General features: G+C 35.8%; 1 protein-coding gene across 1 annotated transcript; it reads right to left on the minus strand.

The window, feature by feature from the left end:
- Window positions 1-1,643: 1,643 nt before the first annotated feature.
- On the minus strand, window positions 1,644-25,577 carry CCDC18 (coiled-coil domain containing 18). Its single transcript, XM_010291769.1, has 25 exons — window positions 25,447-25,577; window positions 25,121-25,271; window positions 24,706-24,873; window positions 23,622-23,731; window positions 22,618-22,746; window positions 20,581-20,677; window positions 19,694-19,815; window positions 17,820-18,129; window positions 16,338-16,438; window positions 16,071-16,231; window positions 15,174-15,394; window positions 14,258-14,368; window positions 12,941-13,072; window positions 12,032-12,166; window positions 11,372-11,449; window positions 9,757-9,873; window positions 8,160-8,327; window positions 7,556-7,698; window positions 6,926-7,089; window positions 5,884-6,097; window positions 5,166-5,265; window positions 3,996-4,112; window positions 2,926-3,063; window positions 1,766-1,840; window positions 1,644-1,694 (listed from the first exon to the last, which is right to left on the minus strand). The coding sequence occupies exons 1-25, from the start codon at window positions 25,575-25,577 to the stop codon at window positions 1,644-1,646; spliced, it is 3,444 nt and encodes a 1,147-aa protein (XP_010290071.1).
- Between the last annotated feature and the right edge of the window lie 655 nt (window positions 25,578-26,232).

The following is a 26,232-nucleotide window of genomic DNA, read 5'->3' on the forward strand; positions in this document are numbered from 1 at the left end:
AAAACAGTTTCTCTAGTATATGATCCACAGCACCTATGTTTATGCTAGACAGTATTGTGGCACAACAGAGGCCATATCAGCCACTAATATTTCATAACATCACACTATACTATGGCTCCTGTTAATCATAAATATAAAATGATTTTGTTGTATCTATTCATGTTTAGCTACATGCGTATTCTTTATGAGGAATACTATAAATAGAGTACACAGACATCTATAAGCAGCACATAATAAGCTTACAGCTAATGAATGAAAGCTTATTACAATAACTTCGTTATTTTGTACTATGTATACTTTCACAAAAACATTGTATAAATTACTTTTTTTTTAAATCAATCTTTGTAAGCACTATTTTTTTCTTACTTCACTTACCATTTTCAATGCAATTTTATTTCTCATTTCAATAAGGAACTGTTTCCACAAGCTATTAATTTGCTGTAAGCCAAATCTGGTTTTTGCCTTTTTAGGGGGTTGTTTGGGTTTTTTTGTTTGGGGGTTCGGGGGTTTTTTGTGATGGGTTTTTTGTTTGTCTCTGTGTTGTTTTTGTTTGTTTTTTTAAATAAAGGAAATTACTTAATAAATAAAGGAAATTACTTCAATTTCCCAGAAAGATGAAAAAGACATTCTGAATGTTCAGTAAGTTATTTCCAATTCCTTTACTTGGAATACTTGCAACTTCTAGGGGTAGCAGAATGCTGTATTGTTACAAGATCTTCACTGCAGATTAAAGCAGAGTAAGAACAAAGAACAATTCAACTGAAAAATTAACCTGGTTATTTCATGAGTCCCAAAAGGGCAGAGTGGACCAGGACAGAAGTCAATGCTAGCTAACAGTTCCTTCCCTGAACTAATATATTTCCTGTAGTAAGTAAGAAAGGTAGTGTATTAAGGGGAAGAAGAATGAGACAGACTATACCCCTGGGCAAAACATGTGCGCACACAAATACACGCACCCCGTCACCTCACCCCTTTTCCCCAGATAGATTACGTAACTGAGTTTTTAGAATTAGGACAGGTGGTTTCTGTGGAAGATTGGTCAGTCAGTCTGCAATGTGTCACTATGGAAAAAGTCTTTTCTTACATCAAGTTAATATACATAATTTTTAAACAAAGAAGCAACTATATCATATATATTCTAAGTAGAGCCAGAACCCCTCTGCAATATATTTCATATTTTATGCAGAATGCTTCCAAAATTCAGTGTTCTATCTACTTAACTACAATGAAAATTAACTTGAAATTCCATTTCCTTCATCCCAAGTCTCTAAAGGAACATGTCTGGAGTAGGTCTCTCTTCAAAATCTCTCTTATGTCATTCTAGGGCCTCTCCCTACATGGTATTCCTTAGCAAAAATAACAACAAAGCTATTTGTCTGGAAAGGAAGGGTCTAGTCAGCAGCTGTACAGAGGCTAGCTAGGAAAGCCTTTCCTTCAGAATCATCTGCAAAGTCTTCGGAAAAGCTGGACATATGTTAATGATATGTGTGAAATGTAGCAGCAGGCACTGTCCTGTTCTCGACTATCATAAATAACCTTTGAGAGAAATCAAGATGGAAGAGCTGACATCGCTTTAATTTGCAGTGAAAGAACCTTCATATTCAGCTGTGACACAGCCAAGCCCCCATGATCTAGAAGACAGATCAAATGCCTTTTGTGACTACGCAGAAAGAAGACCTCTCCAGCATCTTATCCTAAGGAAAGAAATAACACACAAATGCAGCATAACCAAAATGGCAGGAGCCATTTCAGTTTTGGTGTTTACATCTAACTGGCAAGCATCTTGTAATGAACTTATTTCTGCAGAAAGCCTGTTTGCCTCAGATTGCATTTGTACTTGTAGTGATCAATTCATGCCCCTGTCCTGGTTTCAGCGAGGATACAGTTAATTTTCTTCCTGATAGCTGATACAGTGCTGTGTTTTGGATTTGAGATGAAAAAATGTTGATAACACACTGATGTTTTCAGCTGTTGCTAAGCTGACAGGGACTTTTCAGCCTCTCATGCTCTGGCCTGCCAGAAAGAAGGCAGGAGGGGTGCACAGGAAGCTGGGAGGGGACACAGCCAGGACAGCTGACCCAAACTAGCCAAAGGGATAATCCATACCATAAACATCATGCTCAGTTTATGAACTGGGGGAGTTGGCCGGGGCGGGGCTGCAGCTCAGGAACTAACTGGGCATCGGGCAGCAGGTGTTGAGCAATTGTGCTGTGCATCACTTGCCTTGTATATTCTTTTATCATTATTATTATTCTTTTTTTTTTCCCTTGTCCTATTAAACTGTCTTTATCTCAACCCATGAGTTCCACATTTTTTCTTTTCTGATTCTCTCCCCAGTCCTGCTGGGGAGGCAGGTGTGGGGGGAAGGTGAGTGAATGGCTGTGTGGTTGTTTTGGCTACCTGCTGGGTTAAAGCACAACAGCCCCAAACCAAAGATTTGTATCATTCATAAAGTAAAATTAGCTGTCTTCTCTATTCTATCTGTAATGCTCCCATTCACTATGCCAAAAAATTCTCTCTTCTTGTTCCTATAAGCATGCTAGGTTTCAGTGCTCTTTTGATGCAATTATTTTCACAAGATAGATACCTAAGTCGTAAGAAGCTCTCATCATACAGCGTATTGTTTCATTTCATTTCAAGACCCTGTCCATAGCCAGAACATCAGGTTACTAAAGAGTATCAATATTCAAGTTTCTCCACAAAGCAGACAGTTAAAAATGTGCCAATAAATTAGTAATTTTTAGATCATTAAACTGGTTTAACTTTAGGTCATTAAGATCCAGCAAACACCAGGATATACACTAGAATTACTTGGGGGAAAGTACTGACACTTATTCTAAAGAGACATTGTATCATTCCTTCTACGCAGTTACAGCAATGGCATTAAAAACTGATAATTTGTTGTGTATCCAAGGAACATTTTACCTTTGCAGGAGCTTGTAGACTCTGTTTTTCAATCTTTTTCTTCAGCTGATTTATCTCTTGATCTCTCTGAAGCAACTCAAACTCTTTTTCACGAAGCTCATCTTTAGAATGCTGGAGTTTCTTCTCTAAGCTCTCAATCTGAACAGAAAATGCAATTAAATCAGAACAAGTATTTTACTGAAATCAGGACGATTTAAAAACAAAACTAAAACACCCCAAACAAAACTCACAAATACCATCAGCATTACCTCTGATTTTGTATTCCTTTGTCAATTTTTTATCTTATATTTTGTCAACACTTTTCTTTATTAAAAGAGCAGTTTAGGAGCTATATCTATCAAGTAAAAAAGAAATACGTTTTCATTTTATACTGGTATTTCCCTGCAAAATTTCTCAGAATCACAGAATCATTAAGGTTGGAAAGGACCTTCAAGATCATCAAGTCCAACCGTTAACCCAACACCACCATGCCCCCTAAACCATGTCCTGAAGCGCCACATCCACATGTTTTTTGAACACTTCCAGAGACGGTGACTCCACCACCTCCCTGGGCAGCCTGTTCCAATGCCTGACCACCCTCTCGGTGAAGAAATTTTTCCTAATATCCAATCTAAACCTCCCCTGGTGCAACTTGAGGCCATTTCCTCTTGTCCTATCACTAGTTACTGGGAGAAGAGACCAACACCCTCATCGCCACAACCCCCTTTCAGGTAGTTGTAGAGAGCGATAAGGTCTCCCCTCAGCCTCCTCTTCTCCAGGCTGAGCAAGCCCAGTTCCCTCAGCCGCTCCCCATAAGACTTGTGCTCCAGACCCCTCACCAGCTTCGCTGCCCTTTGGACATGCTCAAGTACCTCAACATCCTTCTTTCTGAGGTGTTCCCATTTTAATTGACAAACAAAATATTTTTGCTGGTGCATTAAGATACTCCCTTCCCTCTCCCTACAATACGAAACCAGTTTTATTCTTTTAGATTAATCCTTGCCAGCTATTGTGTCCTAGGACCGGACTTTCTTGTAGAATTAGCTGCCCTTTGTTAGGGAAACTGGGTTTTTAATTTAAGCAAGAATTACCTGTTTATTGCATTCCTTAATTTCTAACTCTGACTTCTCTAAATTGCACTCTAATTGGATTATTTGTTGTTCCATTTCTCCCCTATGTTCACGAACGGTCATATCCAACTGTGTAATCTACAGGTAAAAAAAGGAATAAAAGGAGATATTTTATTTTGAACTAGTAAGCAGATTTTAAGAAGTAATATTACAAAATATGACAGCAAAAGGAATGAAGCTAATCCTTTGTAGTAGTCACTTTGTAAGTGTCTTGTTTAAAAAACGGGCCAAACACAAAAAGAAGAGGGCAAAATTGGAGAAAAAGTCCATGATTCAGTATATTTCATCCTCAGATACACAGAACACAAACCTAGTTCTCATTTTAAATGGAACATAATGAGTAACTTAGTGTATTAATCCATCTTGTTAGAGAGTGCCAAATTTTACCAAAGCAAAATTCCTATAGTTTTGATGAACTCCTGAAGCAGCTCACAAGGTACTGCGGCAAGAATATATTGGAAGGTCTGGCCTCCTTACAGTGTCAGTTCCTTGAACATATTTATTTATTTATTTATTTTAAATCCCCACTCCTCCTTCTCGCTGCACCTCACCTATTCTTGGATACAAAGGCTGGTAACTCCTGCAGGAAGTAGCTATTAGAAGACTAATTATAAATGACAGGAGAATAGTTTTTCTGTGATGGGTATCAAATCCTGAAGCAAGACCAAAATATTTCAAGTGAGCTACAGAAATTTATTCACAACAGAGATACTGTTTCCTATTTAAAGACTGCTTTAGAGCTAATCAAATATGCTCCAGTGCAAACAGAAAGAAATCTATCATCTCCAAGCACACTTCAGTGCCAATCTTTCCTTCGTTTTATCAAACATCATGATGACAACAGTTGTCCTTTAACTTTATCACTAAGGAATAGTTATGGGACAGGTTTGCACAAGGCTTCTGTTCTATCAAAACAGTAGTCTGTGGTCTCTTAGAGGAGCACAACCTGATTTTCCTGATACCATAAGGCTTCAGTAACCAGCTTCAGCTGGTTTTGAGGTTGACATTGTGGCTATATCAACAGTACAGTTCGGAATGATGGGTGAAGGCAATTAAACCTAGTAGAGTTTTTAGCAGTTATCTACTACCTCTCAGGAATAGTTGTCAGTAACATACTTCAAGGGATCTGACCTGAGCTGCTCTTTGTTTCAGCTCCCAATTCCTTTCTTTCAATGCCTGGTCCATGTCAAGGAGTTCTTGGGTTTTGTCTTCAATTTCTCCCTTGCAATACCTGAAATTCTCATATGTTTAATTGCTTAATGCACATTCAGTTGCTCAGCTTCAAGCACCCAGCTTAAAAATCATGAGCTCTATTACTTACTTAAAACTAAATTACTCCAAAACTAATTGATTGCAAAGAAAAAAAAAACAAATGGAGTAATTCTGTTAACTATATTCCAGGTGGAGATTTCCCAGTAACTTCATTATTTAAGCTATTTAACTGCTTATCAGGACAACATGTTCTTAAAAAAGAATCACCCAGAAGAAAGTATCATGAATTTATGGTCATAAAGAAAACTAGACAATTTCACTATAAAATAAATTAATTCCTCTTACAATTATTTCTCAACTCTGGGAATCAAAAAATAATTTTAGCAGATTTAAAAACAGAATTCCCAAAAAAGGATTCAGCACCACTTTTAGAAATTAGAAGTGACCTAAGGGGCTACCGTATCAAGTATTATCTTACAGTCACAAACAGCCTTAAAATTATAACAATCACAGTCACAAACAACCTAAAAATTATAGAGTTGCTAAGAAGATAAAAAAAGATCACCCAAACTACTTGCTATTCCTAGGGAAAAACTAAAACAACTAAGTTTCATGGTGGAAAAAGATACCAGCTTACCTGAGTTCAGTTGTTAGATCCAGGATAGCAACATGCTTCTCCTCCAGAGAGGACTGTGCATTCTGTAATGCATCTTGCAATTCCTGAAGCTTTGTTAAAGTGATTTTTAATTCTCCATGGGCATTCTGTAATGCAGATTCTAGTTCTACTATTTTCTGTAAGGCTTCCCTGTGGCAAGTCTCACTTTGAAGCAGCTTATCTTCTAAATCATTCACTATTTTACACATACACAACATAGAACACAAAATTTTTAATCATCAGTAAGTCAGGGTCTTTATGCAACACCGCTGCCTAATAGCACTTGTGGTCATAATCAGGTTTCAGTATCACTATTTTTAGGAAAAATCTAGAAAAACAGTGACTTCTGAGGTTATACAACCACCTTTTCATGGCACCTAAGTCTTTGCTGGTTTTATTCAGCTCATAATTTATAACTGGCTTGAAATATGAGGATGTATCGAAAAAACATTTGTCCAAGGAGAAAGTAGAGACAACATAGTAACTGAATATGTAGTGCTACGAAAAATGCAAGCAGAATTGCTAGTAAGCTTCCAGTTTAAAAGAATGGTAAAGTTAAATTAAATGGAGGAGGAAGGGTTGGAAAGTTTGTTATTTCTATAGACTTTCTTGTAGAGTTTTATGTTTATTTTAAAGAGACTAATTTTTGTGAATAGCATATGCCTTTATTAAATCTATGTATCTTGTTCGATTACCACATTAAGAATCTGCATTACCATTATCTGCAAACTACTTATTCGTTTCACCTGGGGTAAAGGTACATCCCACAAAAATGAGAATTTGCAAATGTATGTTAAAAAAAATTGTGGGTTTTTTAGGTTTGGAGGTGTGTGTGTTTGTTCAGGTTTTTGTTTTTGTTTTTTTTTTTTTTAAACTACAGAACTACCAACACATTAAAAAAATTATCATAATTGACTCATGTACTTGATTACAAAACAGGGGAAAAAGGAAAAATGTCTAATCTAATACAGAGAGGGAAATAGCATGATGAAAGGAAGCCTGAGAAACAAAAAAGTCAAATTACCCTCATTTGCCTTTTCATTGAGCTCTGATCGTGCTTCTTCCAAAGTAATATCCAACTGATTTATCTGCATTGTTTTGTGTTCACCATCTCGTTTTAATTGCACTACTACTTCTTCCATACCAGTAAGTTCATTCTTGCACTCATCCATCTCCAATTTAATTTGTCTAAATAGAAGCAACCAGAACAAAACGAACCTTGTAATAACAAAAGCAACATACATATGTTCTTACATGCTCTAAGACGACAACCATTTGTGAATAAAAGAGGAATAAAAAAAGTTATGTTAGGTAGGCTTTTCTTGCAACCAAAACCATATTCTTTAAGACTACCACGCTCTCCTAGAATCCACTATCCAGAATTACAAGCAACTTGATACCGCAATTCAGTTCATAAATATGTCAAGTGCCATCTTAAGGCTAAATAGGTTGCTAGGACACACATTAAGTCCATTGGAAGACTGTTCCAGAAACTCATGCCTCTGCTAGTTAGAAACTTCCCTTCTGATGTCCAGTCTATGCTCATATGGAGACCAAACTGTGTAACTACATAGCTGAATACCATTTCAGACAGCAATCTTTCTTATTGACATGTCTGTCTGCAGAATATACCTCTCAATTACTCAAAACTCACCTGATCGTGCCATTAAGTTCATCCACCTTCTGTCTGTTTAAGTCTGCTTCCTGAGCAGCTAGGTGAAGTTTCTCCTCTACCTTTCTCAACTCATCTTCGGCATATGCTTTCTGCTTCTGAAGCTCTTGTTCCAAACTGGATACCTATTTAAAAAGTGTTGGTACTTTTAATTTACATACCAAAGAAATATACATCCTTGTCTTGCAACTCACATAGTGAGAGTTTTAAACACAACAATTTCTTTATAGTCTAAAATTTCATATAAATTAAGACTAGAACTTTGCAGTCACATTTTAAAGACAAATAGTTTCTAGTAAATATATCAAGATTCCACCTTCCGAATTTCAATACGCCTCTCCTTAACTGCAGTCTAGGGTTTGATTTTCCAAGTACTTAGCCACTCTAATACTACCTAGAGTTTCTGATACCATGGAACATGGTTTAAGACAAAACAAACCACTAAACTCTTTATTTTAGACATAGCTAAAATAATAACAATCAACTCAGCTATAAAAGAAACATTCATATTTTAAAGGTATTACAAAAAATACATAAAAGCATTTAATTATCTGTCTTTATGTAGACACTTCTCACCATACTATACCTGTTTTTCAAGTTTAATTTGATTATCTTCCAGCTCCCCATTTCTAATAGTTTCTTGCTGTAACATTTGCTGCTGATGATGCAAAGTTTGTTGTAGAAGAATATTTTGTTCACTTGTGTCCTGAATATTCTGATCTTTTAGTTTTATTTCTTTCTGTAAATAACAAACCTGAAAACACATTTATTTTCCATTACAATAAAACATTTTTATTTGCACTTGCATCAGCTATTCTTTTCATTCTTAATAAGCACAGAATCACACATGATTCAATAAAACTTCTGGCTCTGAATTTAGTTGCATTACAGTTTCAACAGTACATAACTCAGTGATGAATTATGACATGTGTTGTGCTTTATAAAGTGGGGAAAGAAGTAACCTATCAGCCCCAGTTTTTGACTTCTTGCTTTCTAAATATACCTAAACTGGTCAATATTTTAAAAATATACATAACAAAGTTTTTTCATTTCTAAATTACTAAACTACTTTTCTTTCTGTCACTTTCCATTATTTCTCACAAAGTCCTTGTTTTCCCCTTGAGATTTTGTTCTCAGTCCTCCAATAGCCATTTCAATCAAAAACAGGAATTCTGAGTGCCTAATTTGTCACATGTTGAATGGTCTGATTTCACAGTGATGAATGCCAAGAATGGGAGGGGGGGAGAGGGGTGGAGAAAAAAAAAATAGAAGGGCAAAAAAAAAAATCACTAACTGCTTTCCCCAAGGTAGAAATAGTGACTCTGCCAAAAGAGAACATTGGTCACAATTACAAAGCCTCACTTGCTACACTCTAGTTCGACACAGCACCAGTCTCTTCATATGCAGTAGCGGAACAACAGATTTTAGGGCTTAAAAAGCAGCAGTAAATATCACAGGCTTATGCATAACAAAGACCACAGACTTCCATCCAGTTACTCCTGTACAGGATCCAGTAATCTCTGGTTGACTAAACCCTATCTCTCAGCAGGTAGGGCAGTATTGTCATGAACAGCCTACTGTGATAATTAGTTCATGTCATTAGTCATCCCCACAAATAAAAGTTCATGCTAATAATATTTAAACTTAATTCTTTCTCACTTTCATGTAGTAGTGGAAAGTATAATGAGACTCAGGGGATTGAAGTTAAAGTTCTTCCCCATTAAGATACTTGAAACACAAATTAATTATGTGCACCTAAGTTTATGTTGCAATAGCACTCTCCATTTTTCCCAAGATAATCACAGAATCGTCAAGGTTGGAAAAGACCTTTAAGATCATCAAGTCCAACCATCAACCCAACACCACCATGCCCACTAAACCACGTCCTGAAGTACCATGTCTGCATGTTTTTTGAACACTTCAATGCCTTCTTTCACTTAATTCTGATTTTGTTACTTCCCTCAACAATTCATTTATCTTGCTACGTCCTTTCCCTAAGCTTATCCAGTGTTTCTTAGTTATGATTTTCCCCTTTACCCTCACAAAATGAATAGTCTTTTCCCAGCTTACTGCCTGTTCACAGTTCCTGTTGCAAATATTTTCTCTTATTTCACAAACTTTTTGATTAAATCATTCATAACAAGCGTTCTTTGCAATATAGAATTGTTAAAACAAGCTGTTACCTCTTCAGACTTTTTTCTGAGCTGATTTTCAAATATCTCCTTATTTTCTTGTGATTGATTCAAATATAGTGCAACTTCTTCTTTACATACATCTAGTGCTGACTCAAGTTGTCTCACCTAGTTGAATGTAACAGATTACTTAAAATTGCATGTCATGGCTTTTATCAACTAGTCTTAAAAAAGTGTTAAAAAACATTTTTGTTTTTAACAATTTTTAAGTAGTCTGAAAAGCTACATTTTTATCTAAAGAGTATTAAACCAGGCATGGAAGATTATGATAAACTTAAAACCTGAAATAATATTCAGAAATTAAAATTATGTGTGAAATTAAATTACAATACTTTAGACTGTGATTAAATCAATTATCAGTATGAGACTGTCAGTTATGACAAGATACTCCAGTATTTGTCAATAGCTAGAATTTAAAAGCAAACATATATCCAATACCAAATCATTAATCCACCATGTTTTATTACATATTAAGTGTTACATATAGATTTGTATAAATAAATTTGGAATTATCATATATGAGTTGTGACAAGTCTTTTTCAAAAAATATTCATATCTTAATACAATTCCTGCCAGAAAGCTACTAAACAGCATTTTTTTTTCCTTTCTGCACTGAGAAAGTGCCTGAGTTCTACCAACAGGGAAAGCAAAAGCTTTTAGCAATGTCAGCACTATTAAGCTATTTTGCCCTTTTACTATTGATTTGGATTTGAGTAATCTCTAAGAAGTATCTTATAACCTTGAACAGATAAAAATTATAATGAATAAACCCCCAGAGGTCTTAAGCCATAGGAATTAAACTTTTCTTAACTGTTTGGTTTCAATGCTAAGAAGACTTTTCTCATCAATGAGAATTGTGCTGAGTTTAGGTGCAGATTGGCTACTGCTTTCAATGCTAGCAATTTTCTAAACCATATTGGATTTTATACCTCTCTCCCCACCCGATTCAAGAGCTTTTTGAAGAGAAGTGAAGTGATCATAGGTGTCCTGATTTTAAATCTCTGGAAAACATCCCAAATATTACAATGCCACTTGGATAGAAAACTGGTCCAACACAAGTTCAGAAAGAGCATGCTACCAGCTAAGTCCCCAGTATCTTCTCCCAGTGATATCCTAAAGAGTTAATACTGTTTGAAACCTGACTGTGGTAAATCACATGGTAATGGCTTTTTAAAATACTGTTGCAAGTGCTGCATGGAAAACATTTCTCAGGCAAACACTAAGAAAAGGTATAGATGGCTAGAAACATGACCAATATTATAGCATCACATATGTCTAAAACATATGACATATCTACAGCAAAAACCTACATAACATCATCTTTGTTGGACAACATTTTACAACAAGCATAAATCTGCCCTATTTGTAGCCACAGCAATTTTATAAAGGAATTATGTATTGCATAATCTCTTACTGCAGGCTTCATCACACTTCTTTTAACAGGAAAAAAAAAAAAGAGGAACTGCTTCAGATTAATGACTTCCGAAATATTTACATGAGACAAATTTGTATGAAGCAGCTTAATATAGTTTGTCTATAGAGGATAAAAGGAAATACAGCATTACTGCAAACTTTATTAACTGAAAATTACAAAGAGCTTACTGACTTTGATTGTTTCTTCTGTTAACTGACTTTTCAGCATCCTCAATCCTTGATCTTTCTTGACATTTTGATTTTCCATTTCCTGTTTGTACACATATTTTTATTCAAGAGAACAAAACGTAAATGTAGTAACAGTAATTTAACTAATCAAAACTCATACTAAGAATTGGGAAAAAAAAATACATCAGCGTATTTAAAACACAATTGCTTGTATACTGTATTTGTGTACATCAGACTTTGAAGTGTATTTGGTTCCTGATAGATGTCGCTTCATATTCTGCAGCAGCAGGAATTATTAAAAGGAATAAAACATTGCCATAATAGAACAGTGTTGGTTTTCCACCTAGTACAGAATAGATGCAATTGTTCTTTAGCCAGATCTCTTTCCTTTGATTAGAGCGAGAAGCCTGAGGGGCAAACCAGAGGCATAAACAGAATGCTGAGACAGAAAATAATAAAAGGTCAATAAAGTTTGTACAATTTATAGTAGTAGTAGCAGCTGGGGACATGCTAGATGCAGTCAATTTTTCAATAAGAATTAAGAAGCAAACACATAAGTATCCTTCATTTTCTCCAATTTTTCCATTTGTTCATGGATATGCTTTTCATCATTGTTAGTCACTTGTTTGATTTGCATTTAAAGAAAGCCAAGAGCCAACCTTACCTCTCTGCTTTCTATCAGCAGCCCATCCAATGATTCAATGTGATGCTGTTTATGTATAACATCTTGTTGCAAAACAGATATTATTTTTTCTTGTTCAATAAATTGTTGATGTTTCTTCTCTAGCTGTGTCTGAAGCTGTCCATAAATATTATTTTAATAAGCTTTTTCAGAGAATTTGTGCATCTAAATATGTCATTCAGTTTCATACACCCACCACTTTAAGAATGAGAAGTAAACACATTGCTGCCATCAGCAGTATTACACAGTATTAAAAATATTAAGAAATCCCAAACCCTTAATATTTTAAAGCAACAGGAGAATAAAGACAATGAGTGCAGGCAGAGTGTAATGGTCTGTCATCAGTTGAGACAGTAACACATGCATACATTCTTTAGTAAAAGACAAGAAGCCTCTTTAAGAGCTAGAAATAGCCACAGTTATATTCTAATCACATAAAGCAACAGAATTCTTTAAAGACTGAAAAATCCTACCGACAGTTCTCCCTGAGAACAGATGCTCAAAAGGCTCAGGCTGGCAGAGGTTCAGGAAATGAGAGAATATTGTTAGAAGCTGTCACTCTTTAATCCCAATAGGCAAAAGAGCTACACTTTTTTTGTGTGTGCGCACTACGTGTTTGGAGCAAAGAACAACAGTAATCTTCCTAAATCCCTACTTCCCTTCAGTGGAGCAGAAAAGAGGATATGAATATCTTAGAGGGAAATCATGAGATTGTGTAGTGTAGTGTTAGATGGAAAATGAACTAAAATCAGGAAATGTCAGGAGAAGATAGTACAACTTTTTAATTGGACATCTGCCTCAGAATTATTGAAAAGACAATGAAATTGAAATGCAGGCAAAAAGTTACCAAGTATATAATTCATACATACTAGCACACAAGTAAGGCCTTACTAGGTCAATCTGTTTCTCCATCTCTTTGTGCTGCTCAAGGTGAGCCAACTTTGCCTTTTCAAAAGTGGAAGTTATTTGCTCATGTTTGTCACTGACAGTTATTTCCAGTTCATGAATGCATCTGGTTTTGTCCTGGGAAAGAGCAACAACAAAAAGGACTTAATAAAAATATTAAGCTATTTAAGTAGTGTTTTACTTGATGACAGAGTTCCTAGATTTCCTAAGAGAACAACACAGGAAATACTGAAGTTATACACAGCATATTTTATCTCAAAGGATATCACACCTATAATATAGGTATAGAATGCCACTAAATGCAGCCACTACACAGAGACAAGGTGTCTGCCAAGGTGGACTACTGGCACAGATTATAGCAACTGGAGCAAGGAACTTCTGACAAAGACAAAAAGAAATTCTATCTTCACATGGATAAATGGAATCTTTAGAATACAGGTTTCCATTTGAAAGGGACTACGTAATATTTTCCTTTTCTAGCAATCTTAGATCCCTTCCCAAAACAAAAAAAGCTTGTATAACTATCCAGACCAGAATTTACAGTGCTCCAAGTGTTGAAATCGCCTTTTTAACTTATTACCATTTAGAAGACTTTTTTATTCACAAGTCTACATGTATTTCTTAAAAATACAGAGTTTAAGAACAACGACAACAAAAAAGAAACAGAGAAGTGTTTGTCCAATGTCCCAGTTAACATTTGCAATCCACCTCTGTTACCTCTTACCCTAATAATTTCATATGGAAGACTACTTGAGAACTTCAGAAAAAGAAATAGAGAACGGTGCCAGCGCTGTACATTCTAACCTATTCATCCTATACACCAAACCAATCATGTACATGCTATTTCAGGAGTAGTTTTATTCTATTGGGGGGAAGGTAAATCTACTAAGTGAGACTAAAAAGAGATTTAGAGAGTGAGCTCAAAGGATGGGAAACCTTAATTCTGACAAAGACTAAAAGAAATTTTTCACAGTGAGGGTAAAATTCTGATCTCACTGAAACAAAAGGGAATGCTACAAATTGCTTTCAATAGGACCAGATTTTCATTGCACATATCATCACAAGGAAAAAGTAACATGTCCATCAATAACTTCCTAGGTTCAAAAGCAGGAAAAAAGGGGTATTTTATCTGAAGCAAGATTAGTGCAGTTTTTAAAAACTGAATAAGAACTGCACAGATTGTTTAGCAGACCTGAAAGTCTATTCATTTTGAATACATGGAGTAACACTGTTTTAACTTAAACTTTAATCTCCATTTATGTAATTTTACACAAATGTAGTTTCTCACTGAGGATATTTTACCATGAGTTCCTGTTCCAACTCAGTATTTCTTGCTGCAGCAATGGAATAAGCAATAGTCTTTTCTTCCAGCTGTTTCTCAAGTGCAGAAAGTTGAGAAGATTTCTTTGTTATCTGAAATTAAACACAGAACTAAAGAGCATGAAGACAACTGCTTCAGATTCATTCAAGTATTTCTATACAATTTCTTGCCATCGATTCCAGTTTAGCTACTATTATTTCCTAGTATTTTTAATTATTTATTTGTTTGTTTTTGTATGATCTATTAAACATTATCATTTACAGAGCAGAATTCAGGACAACTTATCTTAGATTTATCCAATTCATAATAATTATCAGTACCATATGAGTGAATTAGCTATTACAGATTTATAACATTTATGGCCATTATTAGGAAATATGGCAAATCCCATTATGCTGAAATTCTAAAAACACATTAGCATCAGAATGTAAACATAAGCTTTTTAACTTACTCAACCATAGAAGAGCTAGCTGAAGCTCAGTTTCTTCCGTTTGTGGCTCTCTGGTAATGATGTTAAGCTCTGGCAACTGTACTAACATTTAATGAGGAAAAATACAACTGTTCCTTCAACATCTATTTCTTAAGCTTACATATTAATTCAACGATACCAAAGCAACAAAACTGTGCATATTTTCCACATAACAAATCAAAACAGTAGTAGTAAAGCCCACTAACTACATCAGCTTTAAAATGATGTTTCTGACAACTAACAAACTAAGGCTGCTATCTTGAAGTTTTTCTGCTTGCTCAAAAGTTTATTTCCAATTTTTCTTAAATAAACCATATTTAAAAATCAATATGGCAACTGCAGTTTTTCTATAACTATTGTCTTAATTATCTTTGATTATTGAACTAAACAACAAGTGACATATTTTTTCAGTGCTGCCAAAGACTTACTTCTCTCTCTAAGCTACTAGTTTTTGAAGCCTTCTTCAATAGGTCTTCCTGTATGATTTGAAACTGACTGGCTCTCTGAGCCATGCTGGTCTTCAAAGATGAATTCTCATCATCTGCTTTTGTCAGTTTAGTGTGTAACTCTTCTATCTCTTTCTGGAATCTTTGCCTCTCCTTTTCAAATTGCTTGCTGATAAGTTTCAACTGTTGACATTTTCTCCTTTCTCAAAGTAGAAAACATAAATTTAAGATTAATTTATAAAAGAACATACAAATCAGCATTCAAGCAAATAATCATGCAAACCAAAGAGAGGAAAATACAATTTAATGACAGCATATTGAACTAACACATACAGTACTCAGACACAAGACTGTTTATTTCCCCCCCCAATGTAACTGAAAGCTGTGGCTCACGAAAACAAACAAACAAAAAGCCTAACAAACCAAAACCCCCCACAAACAAACCAAAAAATTGAAGACAGAATCATTATATAGGTGCCCTGAAGTAATTTCATGGAGCAGTCCTCATAGTAATCACAGAAGTGATTGCAGAAATTCCGCAACAGCAGGATACAAAGGAAAGAATCAAAAAGAATATGGAGACCTTAGCATAATCTGCATGAAGAAAAATTACATCGTTCTATTTCAACAGAACTCATAGCTTGGATATTGCTGAACAAGTAACTTCACTAGCAAAAGGGAGAAGAATATTGTGCCTGGAGAACATGACACTTCCCGGAATTCCAAGCTGGCAAAATGCTCCCTGTTCAACCAAACCATATTTGTTAGCTCACAGAGATATGTTTTAAAAACACTACAAAAACAATTTAAACCCCACAAAAACACTCCTCTTCTGTGGATTAATCAGATGGAACTGCACAGCTATTTCAGTGAGCTTACCTCCTTGACTTCTGATCAATTTGACAGGCTCTGTTTCCAGGCCACAGAACCTGCTATTTTCTTGTCCTTCATTATCATTAGAAAGATGCTCAGCTCCATTACAGATAGTTAAGTTTGCACGAGGCTTTTGAATTTCTGCTTCTTTCATTGCCAGTTTAATGCTATTATAAAGGAGGAAACAATTATTTAGCATTCTTTCTACATGCCAGTTGTAATACCACCTTATCTGCCTATTCTTGCCATAATTCAGTAACCAGAAAGTTATACCTTAGGTCTGCAATCAAAGGTTTATTTGATTCACAAGACTCAGAGAGAGCTTCTTTTGTTGAGGAACTGGATAGCTGATGTTTCAAGGGGTGCCATTTAAACTAAAAATTAAGGGAAAACCAAGATTAATGCAAAAATCAAATTTCTATTACTTCACAGCATGACTAATTCACATGTTATACTAGCATATCAATTTTAAGACACAAATGTCAGGATGTTAAAAGGTTAGATAACTTGATCTTTTAAATTATTCTCTTAAGTAAGTGCTTGCAGAGCACTGTAGGTTTGTGTAGCATTAGTAGACATTAGAGGCATTAAGGCCCTCAAAGTGAGACCATTCCTTTAGATATCTTTGTACAGGTACTGAAGCATGACATTTTTGCTGTGAAAAATGAAGTAAATTGAGATATTATCAGTAATTCACATTTTAAACTTCTCACATCATGCTTCCTTTCAGATTTCAATGACTGCATTTAATAGCATTTTTGCCTCAAGTTACAGAAGGCTTCTGAAAGTTCCATATAAATTAGAATAATCTTGAATTTTTCCAGAAAATGTAAGTGTATTTTCCAAAAAGGGCCCTAAAACAATTTTTAATGCTCTTCCAAATAAATGTCTATGGTTGCAACAGCCCAAAACATCATTTTTATACAAAATTACGGTATGCTCTTCACCAGAGGTCACTTTGGCAATTCCAAAATTGCACAGAAAGCATACTTCCGATTTTGTTTTCATTACAGCTACTCATATTTATACTTCAAAAATAAAGATATCTGATGCAATCTGTACTCCTGACCTCATGTGTCTCTCTAGCTCTTCCCAACTTCCCAAACAGCTCCTCCAGTAACACCCCTGGGTTTACAACTTTGTTGTTTTTTGGTTTTTTTTTTTTTTTTTTACATGAATCTTCCAATCACACTTAGTTTAGTGATAAACTTCACCAGTACAAGCTCCAGGCTCATAAGCCAGGGTTCATTCCTGGTAAAACAAAAGTTCACTCGCAGTCAGGGAAGGTATGCCTTCTCTTTCCCAGCAAAAAAAAGTTCCTACAAATATCTCTCCTGCTTTAATTTCTCAGTTGCTGAGGTTGACACATCATCTCTGGCTTGTGTGACACAATGTGTCTGCCAATATGGGGAAACGTCATATTGTTCTACTGAGAACCTCAGCATCGTATCATAGGACATCATCATGCTTTAGAAAAATATATCTACATCTGAAGAATCAATACATAGAGCAGAGGAACGGAAAGTGTAATTTTAAATGCTTGCTGATTAATCAATTCCAAAGCACCTATGCCTTGTTCTTGAATGAGAAGACAAAAGTATTTAAATTAAGAAAACATTTCATCCATGCATCTTGAAAATCAAAGATATTTTATTCATATTATTTCTCAAGAACATCACAAGATTTCCATGCAATGTCAGTTAGAATTGTTTAAGATACATAATACAATTTGTAAGGACGTATCAGTTACTGTACCTCTTCAGAAGTACTTAGAGACAATTGGGAAATAATGGTTTCTAGTATGTTGAGCTCTTCCCTTGAATCCTCAATTTCTTGATGGCATAACTTCAAGTGGTTATGTTGCTGTGCAGTAAGTGCTCTCAGATCTGCGTTTTCACTTACTAAAGCATTTTTCTCTTTAAGTACTATTTCTTTTTCACTAAGTTCACTCTCAAGCTCAATGATCTTCTGACCAGACTGAGTCAGCATTGATAGCATTTCAGTATTCTTTGCCTTTAGAGTCTTAATTTCTTCTTTTGTGCTATGATTCTCTTCCTTTAATTGCCTAAAAAAAGTATATCCATTTAAAAGGTATAGCTCAACATAGGGAAATATAAGGATTTTCATTATTAAAAGTACTAAAAGAACACACCATAACTATACCGTTTTACTAGTTTCCCCCCCTCGCAAAATCTAGGATTAGCTCTAGATAGAAAAGTTTTCACTACTTCACTAAGTTTTCACTGTTCCTAAGGACCAAGATGCAAACGGCTATCAGCAAACAAAAGCAGAGAATAAACTACTCATTCTTAAGCAACTTAATGAAGCTTTAAGCACTATTAGGAGAGTCACTGGTAGGAAACAGATCAAGGTGGCTTTAACTGTGTGAAGCCAAGGAAATTTAAGAATGGGATAAAATAACTATGTAACTATACCTAAAATTACAATGGATTAAGATAACATACTAAGACTGAGCTAGCCAAACATTCTGCTACTAACAAGGGAGGGAGGGGTCCTATTTCTTCTCTCCCCTCATATCTGACATTACAGTGAGCCAACTGTACTTTTAGCCCACCACAAATTATTAACTTTTTAAAGTACCTCTTGATTTAGCAAACTGAATTAGCTCAGCAAAGGTCTGGATGAGTGTCAAACCCAGTACAAGTTAGCAAAGAGGGCAGTCTAGAGGAAAGAACCCCACCAGCAGCAGAGAGCTACAGACTCAAGCTAGTATAAAGGTGCTAACACACTGCCCATCCTTGCCAAAATGGCCTAAAGAACAATTGTTAAGACAGGAATGTGGGTGTGGAGAGCATGTGTGAATGCGATACCCAAAACTGTCTGGGAAGGTGTTTGTCCAAACCTAATAATGCTAAAGACAACCAGTTGATGGTTGTCTTCCCTCATTAAAGTAATGAGGGAATTACGAAAAGACTTCTGAAACAAAGGGGGCTTCAGCTTGAAAAAAACACAGAAAAATTTCTAACAGTGAGAAAGGACCTTCTTTCAAGAAATCACCTTCTGTGATTCTGTGACCTTGGAGTGGGAACAGAGTCTCAGTCAAAACCTGATTGGACACTTCCCGAAGTTGCAGCCAGCATCACAACCTCTGTTCAAGGCCTGAGTGCAGCCTCCTCATCGGATGCCAAGAGTATCCTTCATTCTAGATAGGGACTGACAATATCATGTGTGACAAGCCAGGACTCACAGCTAGCAGTGAACTCATAGGGTACTTTCTCATTGGCAGGTACATTAGCAGACTGCAGGCAGCAGGACAGGTATACACAAAGCCAGAACAGTGTGCGAGCAAGGGAACCTATGCTCCCAGAAGGCTTGGTGGGGTGTTGCTTGTTACTGTGAATACGTGGCAGCGTGTGGGATTAGAACTTTTAAGTATTAGTTACAAAAAAGAATTTAGAAGTTTGTAAGCATATGCTAACATTTTTTTACCCATTTAGTATTATGGTTTGTCTGTTGTATTCCTGATACTGATATCCTAAATGTTCACTGATGCTGATCCTGACTTGGTTTGAACTACATGAACTGAGAAGCACATTCATAGCGACAGTTGTAACATGCAATTTCTTCTCAAATAATTGTACCGAAATTTTTCAAAGCCTTTGTGTTACCTTAATTGCTCTTCTAGGATGTCTAGATCCTTTCTGTAGCTGACACACTTTTCATTCAATTTCTCTTTTTCTTTTTCACAATTTATTAAACGTTTTCCCAAGACTACTTCTTCAGCTTTAACCTTAAAAAGCAATTTTTTTCATTACTGTACAACAATAATCTAAGCTTCCATAGCCAACAGGCTGTTTTAAAAGAATACTATAAACACTGTGTTGTTTCCTTTTTTTCTTTCTGGTAAGCCTGTAGAAATTCGATACCTCACTGTTGTGAAGAAAAGGAGAAGGGCAAAATAGTTTTCTCTTTTTCTGTCATTTGGGAAAAAAAAGTAATGTTATTTTGGTTTAATATTTTAGGGCATATTTGTGGTTGGCAGTCTCCTTCCACATGGAAAGAAGTCTAATCAAATAAAAATTCTTTGTAAGAGCTAACTTTCTCAAGCCTGTGTTTTCTCCTCCCACAAGGCAGGAAGCATTAACAATTTTGACCACTGGAATTTTTGGAGATTACTTCATTTTCATCTTAGCACTCTCTAGCTCATGTTTCCTTGATCAGGTTATACAGACAGAGTCAAAAGAGTTCTTTTAAAAGGATCATATACTTTTAAAATGTAAATTTCCCAGCTGGCAAGCAAGAGACACAAGAAACAGCGGCAGTATCAGGATACCTCAAGGATACAGACTGTCTAGACTGTGTGAAGACAGTTTAAAACTGGATAACTAAAGTTATCACCATAAACAGTTGCCTACCCTGTCCCATCTCTCTTTGCCACCCACTAGCAGAAACAACTGACTCACTGGTGAACCCACTGCTGTTTCCTGCCCAGCTTATTGGAAGAAGCAAAATCAAGTTTTAGCATGGCAAAAACAAGGGAAGAGAAGACTCTTACCTTTTCTAATTTTTCACTTATTTTCTCTTTATACTTTTTGAAAGCTCTTGTCAGCTCTTCTATCTTCAACAAAGCTTTGTTTCTTTGCTGTTCTGCTCTGCAAAGAAACATACCAATTTTTAAAATGACAAATTTCAGCCACTGTAACTATTCTCCTCCAGTTACTAAAAACAACTACTGATTTAACTGCTCCAGGTAACTGTCTGTCTTCTTCCAACTTTTCCAAGCCCTAGGAAAAAAAGTTTCATGAAGCATAAATTAATTTTAAACATAATTTTTGCGTGCTAACATAAACAAAATTCCAGTAAGACTAAGAACGTAAAAATAAACACTTTTGATTCCCCTTCAAAAAGAGCGCGATTCAAATCATCCTCCTGTCTCTAGCAGTAAAAGCCTGTTTTAGGGACTGGGATAGCGTGCATGATAAGGAAGCAGAAGATAGCAGTGCTCCTTAAAATTCAAACTGCTTAAAGGGAACTAGAAAAGATTTTGATAGTGAAGGGAGCTCTCGTGACAGAATTATGGTGAGACTGAGAGGAACTGATGAAAGGATAAATTATTTGCAGCATACTGGAGATATGGAATCAATAATAGTAAAGGAAGCTGAGACTGGGATGACATGAGGTTAGCAACTGTTCAAAGCAGCAATACAGACTGCCTACTATTTTGCGCTATTACTCCACGCCCCTGCCCCTTTCTTACTTTCCCCTATCATTACTCGCTGGGGAAGAAGTTGGAACAGTAACCTGAGGACAGCTCAGGAATGCAGTCTGCTCAGGACACCCAACACAGGCACACAAGAATTACTGCTGCTTAGTAACATTCGTTTTTCTTCCGCCAAGGGAACCGTGGGGACGGGGCAAGTGCATCATCTAAGTAGTCTACCCCGAGATAGGTGTATTCACAGAAGGGGATAAAGGGGTTTCAGAATAAAAAAAAAATAGCATTAGTCTAAAGCACTTCAGTTTGCTTGGCCAAAGAATAGTAAGTAGTTGTAATTACTGATTAAAAGCAAACTGTAATAATGGTTAATACTAGCTATAACACTGTATGTTGCCTTTAAAGCCTGGCAGAAGCTCAGTTTTTCTGAAGTACCAAAAGATTTACGTTTGCAACTAGTAACTAAGTACAGCTAGTTCCAACCGAACATGCTCTGAATAAACAGTGAACATAAATCAACACATATTTCTTCACCAGTAGCGCAAGCCCCACAGTATTTCCATTAGGCTAGCTATGGGAAGGTTAGAGGTAATTTCATGGGTAGACAGACAAGCCAAACAAGGGGTTGGCATTCAAAAAGCTCAAGAAATGTTTTCCTAAGTCATTAATTCAGTTAATTTTTGCCCCAGGTAATGCACCTAAATTAACTGGGCAGATAGGAATCTTTTTATTTACTTCTCTCATTTCTTTAAAATTACGTTTTGGAGGTGATAGGATTGTACATGGTAACTTCCAACAGTCAAAAGAAATTACTTAACCTTCCCAGTAGCCAAGTAGCTAAAGGAGCCAATACGAAAGGGAAACAGGGATTGTGATGGAATTACAGCATCCTTTTCAATAGTACCATATAGATCTGTAAAATCAAGGATAACATAAAAATGTTCTCTTGATTAAGTTGTGCTTCTATCATTTTCCTCACACCAACCCCAAAAATACAGCACTCAGTACTGTTGATTACTGAGTACTGAGCATATGCTGTAGGTTCTTGCAAGACAAAGTCAAAAATAATTCAGGAAAAATATATTCTGGACATATTTCCGCTCTGCACTGTGGTACATATATTCTGAAGGGAAAAAACAGCTGATAAACTGGTTACTAGAGTACAATATCAGCCTGCAACTACAAGCAAATTTCAAGATTTAAAAAGTACTTATTTAAATAATAAGTATCTTTGCACAGAATTTCCCCATTTTTTAAAAAAAATAACATTTACAAGGCAGAGAAATAATTTGCTTCCACTAAGTAAACATCTGCCAATGGAAATAAACACTTATGAAATATTATTCTGTATTTAATTTATTAAAATTACTTAGCTACCTCTTTCCTTGCTTGCTTCGTTCAATTAACTCAACTTTCAGATTTTTATAGTCCTTTTTATATCTTTGCAACATGTTTTCTCTTTCCATTCCTGTTTTCCGGCTTTGATCTAGTTTCTCTTTTGCATCTCTAGCAAATAGATAAAGCATAATTAAAAAATAGGTACTTTTCGGCAAATAAACTAGATTTTTGTTGTTCTTTTCTGCACATGATGCTTGAGAAACACTAGTGAAACACACTGCAACTCTCAAAACCAGGTTTGGAGCACCCATAGTCTCCAGACTCCCCAGGAGCATGACTGCAGTCTGGAGTGGTATCCAAACCTCATCAAGAGGCATCAGGTGTCATGACTGCCAAGAACCCTGATGGCTGACTTTGTGTCATGAGATCTGAACATAGAAATTACCGTTTTTCTAGCAATAGTCAGGATACGCATGTGGGAAACAACACTAAAGTATAAATTCAATATAAGTATTTTTACTTGTTTTGTGAAGACAGGCTATTGAGATAATTGATTATTATATAGCATGAGGTTGCAAGATAAACTGACAGCTTGATATGTCTTCCTGCCACCCTCTGGACACTGTTGATGTTTATTTGGCCATTTGCCTTGGTTAATATATTCATGAAGAAAGAATCCTTTACACTGCATGCTGCACAGTCACCTTTGAAAATACGTGTGTTTAGTACAGAAGACATGCAGTCACGTAGCATACAATCACTCTAGTCAGTTATAAGGGCACATTCATGTTTAGTGTACATTATAAACTGGTTTCTTTTACAAGCTGTTATTTTTTTCTCCGTTTCCTGAGGTACATTCCCCATATATAAGATATCAGTACAACATAAAACACCTCCCTCTTCCTATATATGGCTCCAAAATGAAAGTTTCAAGCCCCAGATGACATGACCCACACAGTACCAGTAATTATGTCATCCTGAAAGAGAGATTGGAGTAGCAAGCAGACCACAATAAAATGTTGATTTAAAAGTATAAGTATTACCTCAGAATTTTATCTTGAGCTGAAACTTCTGCTTCCAAGTTTACAATCCGTTCTTTTAACTTCGGAATGCTGACTAAATGTGTACCTAAAGTCGATTCAAGATAAGAAATCTGAAATAAAAACATATTTGGGGTTTCATTAACACTTGCATATATACCTTCAGGTGAGAGACATAAGAACAACCTGCTTACAGAATGACACAGTGCACTTAACCTTACTGTAGAAGATGCTTGTTTATCTACACAAACTGACCACCAATTTTCTGCTCATTTAACATCCTTCCAGTTCCCTAGCACCATTCCAGTGTGATAGGCTGTCTAGCAGAGTGATTTATTTATATGTTGATCTTTTCTCTTGCTTTTCCCCAAAAGTTTATATTCTGCTATTTGTTCTTTCCATGTCAGACAGTCAAACGTTTGATTATCTACTTATTTGTACTGTCTTGGAGATAACATTTCTCACACAAAAAGCATTAAGCATAGCTATGTTTTATTAATGTTACATAAAAACGAAATACAAGGATGCAGTTGTCCTGAAAAAAACTGTACACACAAGTGCAAATTAAATCAGTAATGATTTATTAGATACAGTATTTCCTTCTAACTGACCTTCACTTTTTTGAAATAGCAACATTAAACCAACCTGAAAGGTCAACATTTTTCATTTCCTAGACAAATAACTACTGTTCCATTATTATTCACAATAATCTTAATGTAGCTCAGACACATGAACATACAGTATTAAATACATTATTGAACTATTTTCTTATATAACGTATTCTTCATTCTGTGACTTACTGGCTTTAAATTAAACTTTGGAACATGAATAGAGAGAGTACATAATTAATAGAGTTGTTTTGCTCATGGAGAAATAGATTCCAAACTATTCTGTTCCAAGATTAATGCTTAATATTATGAAAAAATAGAATATTAATCTTTAAAGTTTAAATATTAAATTTAGATCGATTAAGACAAGACAAAAAAATAGCATGTTCTGCTTGGAATACAGACTTAAAAGCCACAGTCACTGGGACAGTTTTTTGGGTTTAGGAGGTTTTTTTGATTAATTCACTCAAGATACATACTCTTGTTTTTGATTGCATCAATTCAAAGTTCATTGTTTCCCCTCTGTTCCTTAGGTAGTGGTTCTGAGAAGCCAAAGATGCATTTTGCTCACGAAGGGCATCCAGCTTCTCCTTAACGCATTCATTTTCTTCCAAAGTTTTATCAGAAGTTGTGGATACTGAGTAAGTCTAGACATAAAAAAAGTTTTATATATACACACACTTATGTGCATATGTAAACGATATATACATGAACAGAAACTCTGCAGAACAAATGTATTTAAATCTTATTATGTTTGAGAGTGCTCTGTTAATATAATTGCCCAAGGCTAGAATGTATCAACTCCAAGTCCTAAAAGCAAAAAAAAATTTCAAAAACATACCAAAGAATAGAAAACAAAAGTAATAAAAATAAATAACGAAACACAATATTTACTTTGGCTTTTCTTTGAATATCCTGGCAAGGTGTTTTATCAGCATTCTTCTTACAGTTCGAAAACCCTTGGTAGTTGCAATTAGGCTGAACAAGGTCCTCCAGAATGAAGTCTATACCCTCATCAAAGCAGCAGCCATAATATTCACTTGTACTAGTGCTAGGAGAGAGAGTTAAAAAGTTGCCACACCGTTTTTTCTTTATTGTTTTTAAATTCCAAAACACAAAAAAACCCACAAAAGCAGCTACTTGCAATAACCCATTACACTGAATAAGACAGATTTGCACTACAACAGACAGGCTGTTCTCATTCAGAAACACACTCATACCTGGAAAGCTCTTCCTCTACAGTTTGTAGGTTTTTTTCAGTTCTCCTCAGCTGATTCTGTAAGGACTGTAAATTTGCAAGCAGGTCTTCAGCAGCAGCACTTTTAGAGCAAGTCCACATACTATATTCCATTGGTTCCACAAATATGGCTAAAATAATATTTAATATGAAACCATTTTTAAATGTATGTGAATACTATTCGCAAAGATGCTTTTAAAGAAACCAAAATAAAGCAAATTTTAAAAAAGGGGGGGGGGGGAAGAAAAAAGAAATATCGGATTTCCAAACATAAACATTTCACACACTACCTCCTCCCACGTTCACTGGATAAAAATTACTCTGTACAAATTGCCTTTTTTGAGAAAAAGTGTTCTGTATGTATTCATAAAGTGTGAGAAGCTTCATGAGTTCCTACTTATGAAAACCGGGGAAACCTGCTATACATTAGTTGCCAAAAATCTCTTATACAAGGCATCTCGGTTACTTCAGAAGTCCCATGCAAGCGGCAGGGTGCCTAAAAAGGTAATAGCGCATACACAACGAATACAGAAAACTTGCCTCGCAGTCCAATGACCAGCTAATTAATAAAAACAGCAAGGACTTGACACCACAGAGGGTGCGAGCTACTAAGCTGAGGGGCAGCCTTCACCACAGCAAATAAGACTCTGCAGATCAGGCTTGAGATATTTTGAAGGGAAACGGCCTGATGACTCAGAGAAACCAACGCTCCCTCCCGGGTGAGGCGCTGCTGCCGCCCGCGCTCCTCCAGCAGCACGGGGGTCCCTCC

The sequence above is a fragment of the Phaethon lepturus genome, unplaced genomic scaffold, assembly GCF_000687285.1.
Source record: "Phaethon lepturus isolate BGI_N335 unplaced genomic scaffold, ASM68728v1 scaffold16497, whole genome shotgun sequence".
In the NCBI taxonomy this organism is placed as follows: Eukaryota; Metazoa; Chordata; class Aves; order Phaethontiformes; family Phaethontidae; genus Phaethon; species Phaethon lepturus.

Excerpts from the sequence above, each read along its gene's own strand:
- CCDC18 (XM_010291769.1), bottom strand. The coding sequence starts at position 25,577 with ATGGAATATAGTATGTGGACTTGCTCTAAAAGTGCTGCTGCTGAAGAC. Across the intron at positions 23,732-24,705 it reads TGATGCAATCAAAAACAAGA|ATTTCTTATCTTGAATCGAC; the intron begins GTATGTATCTTG and ends TTTTTATTTCAG. Across the intron at positions 8,328-9,756 it reads TCAGAAAAAAGTCTGAAGAG|GTTTGTTATTTACAGAAAGA; the intron begins GTAACAGCTTGT and ends ATGTGTTTTCAG.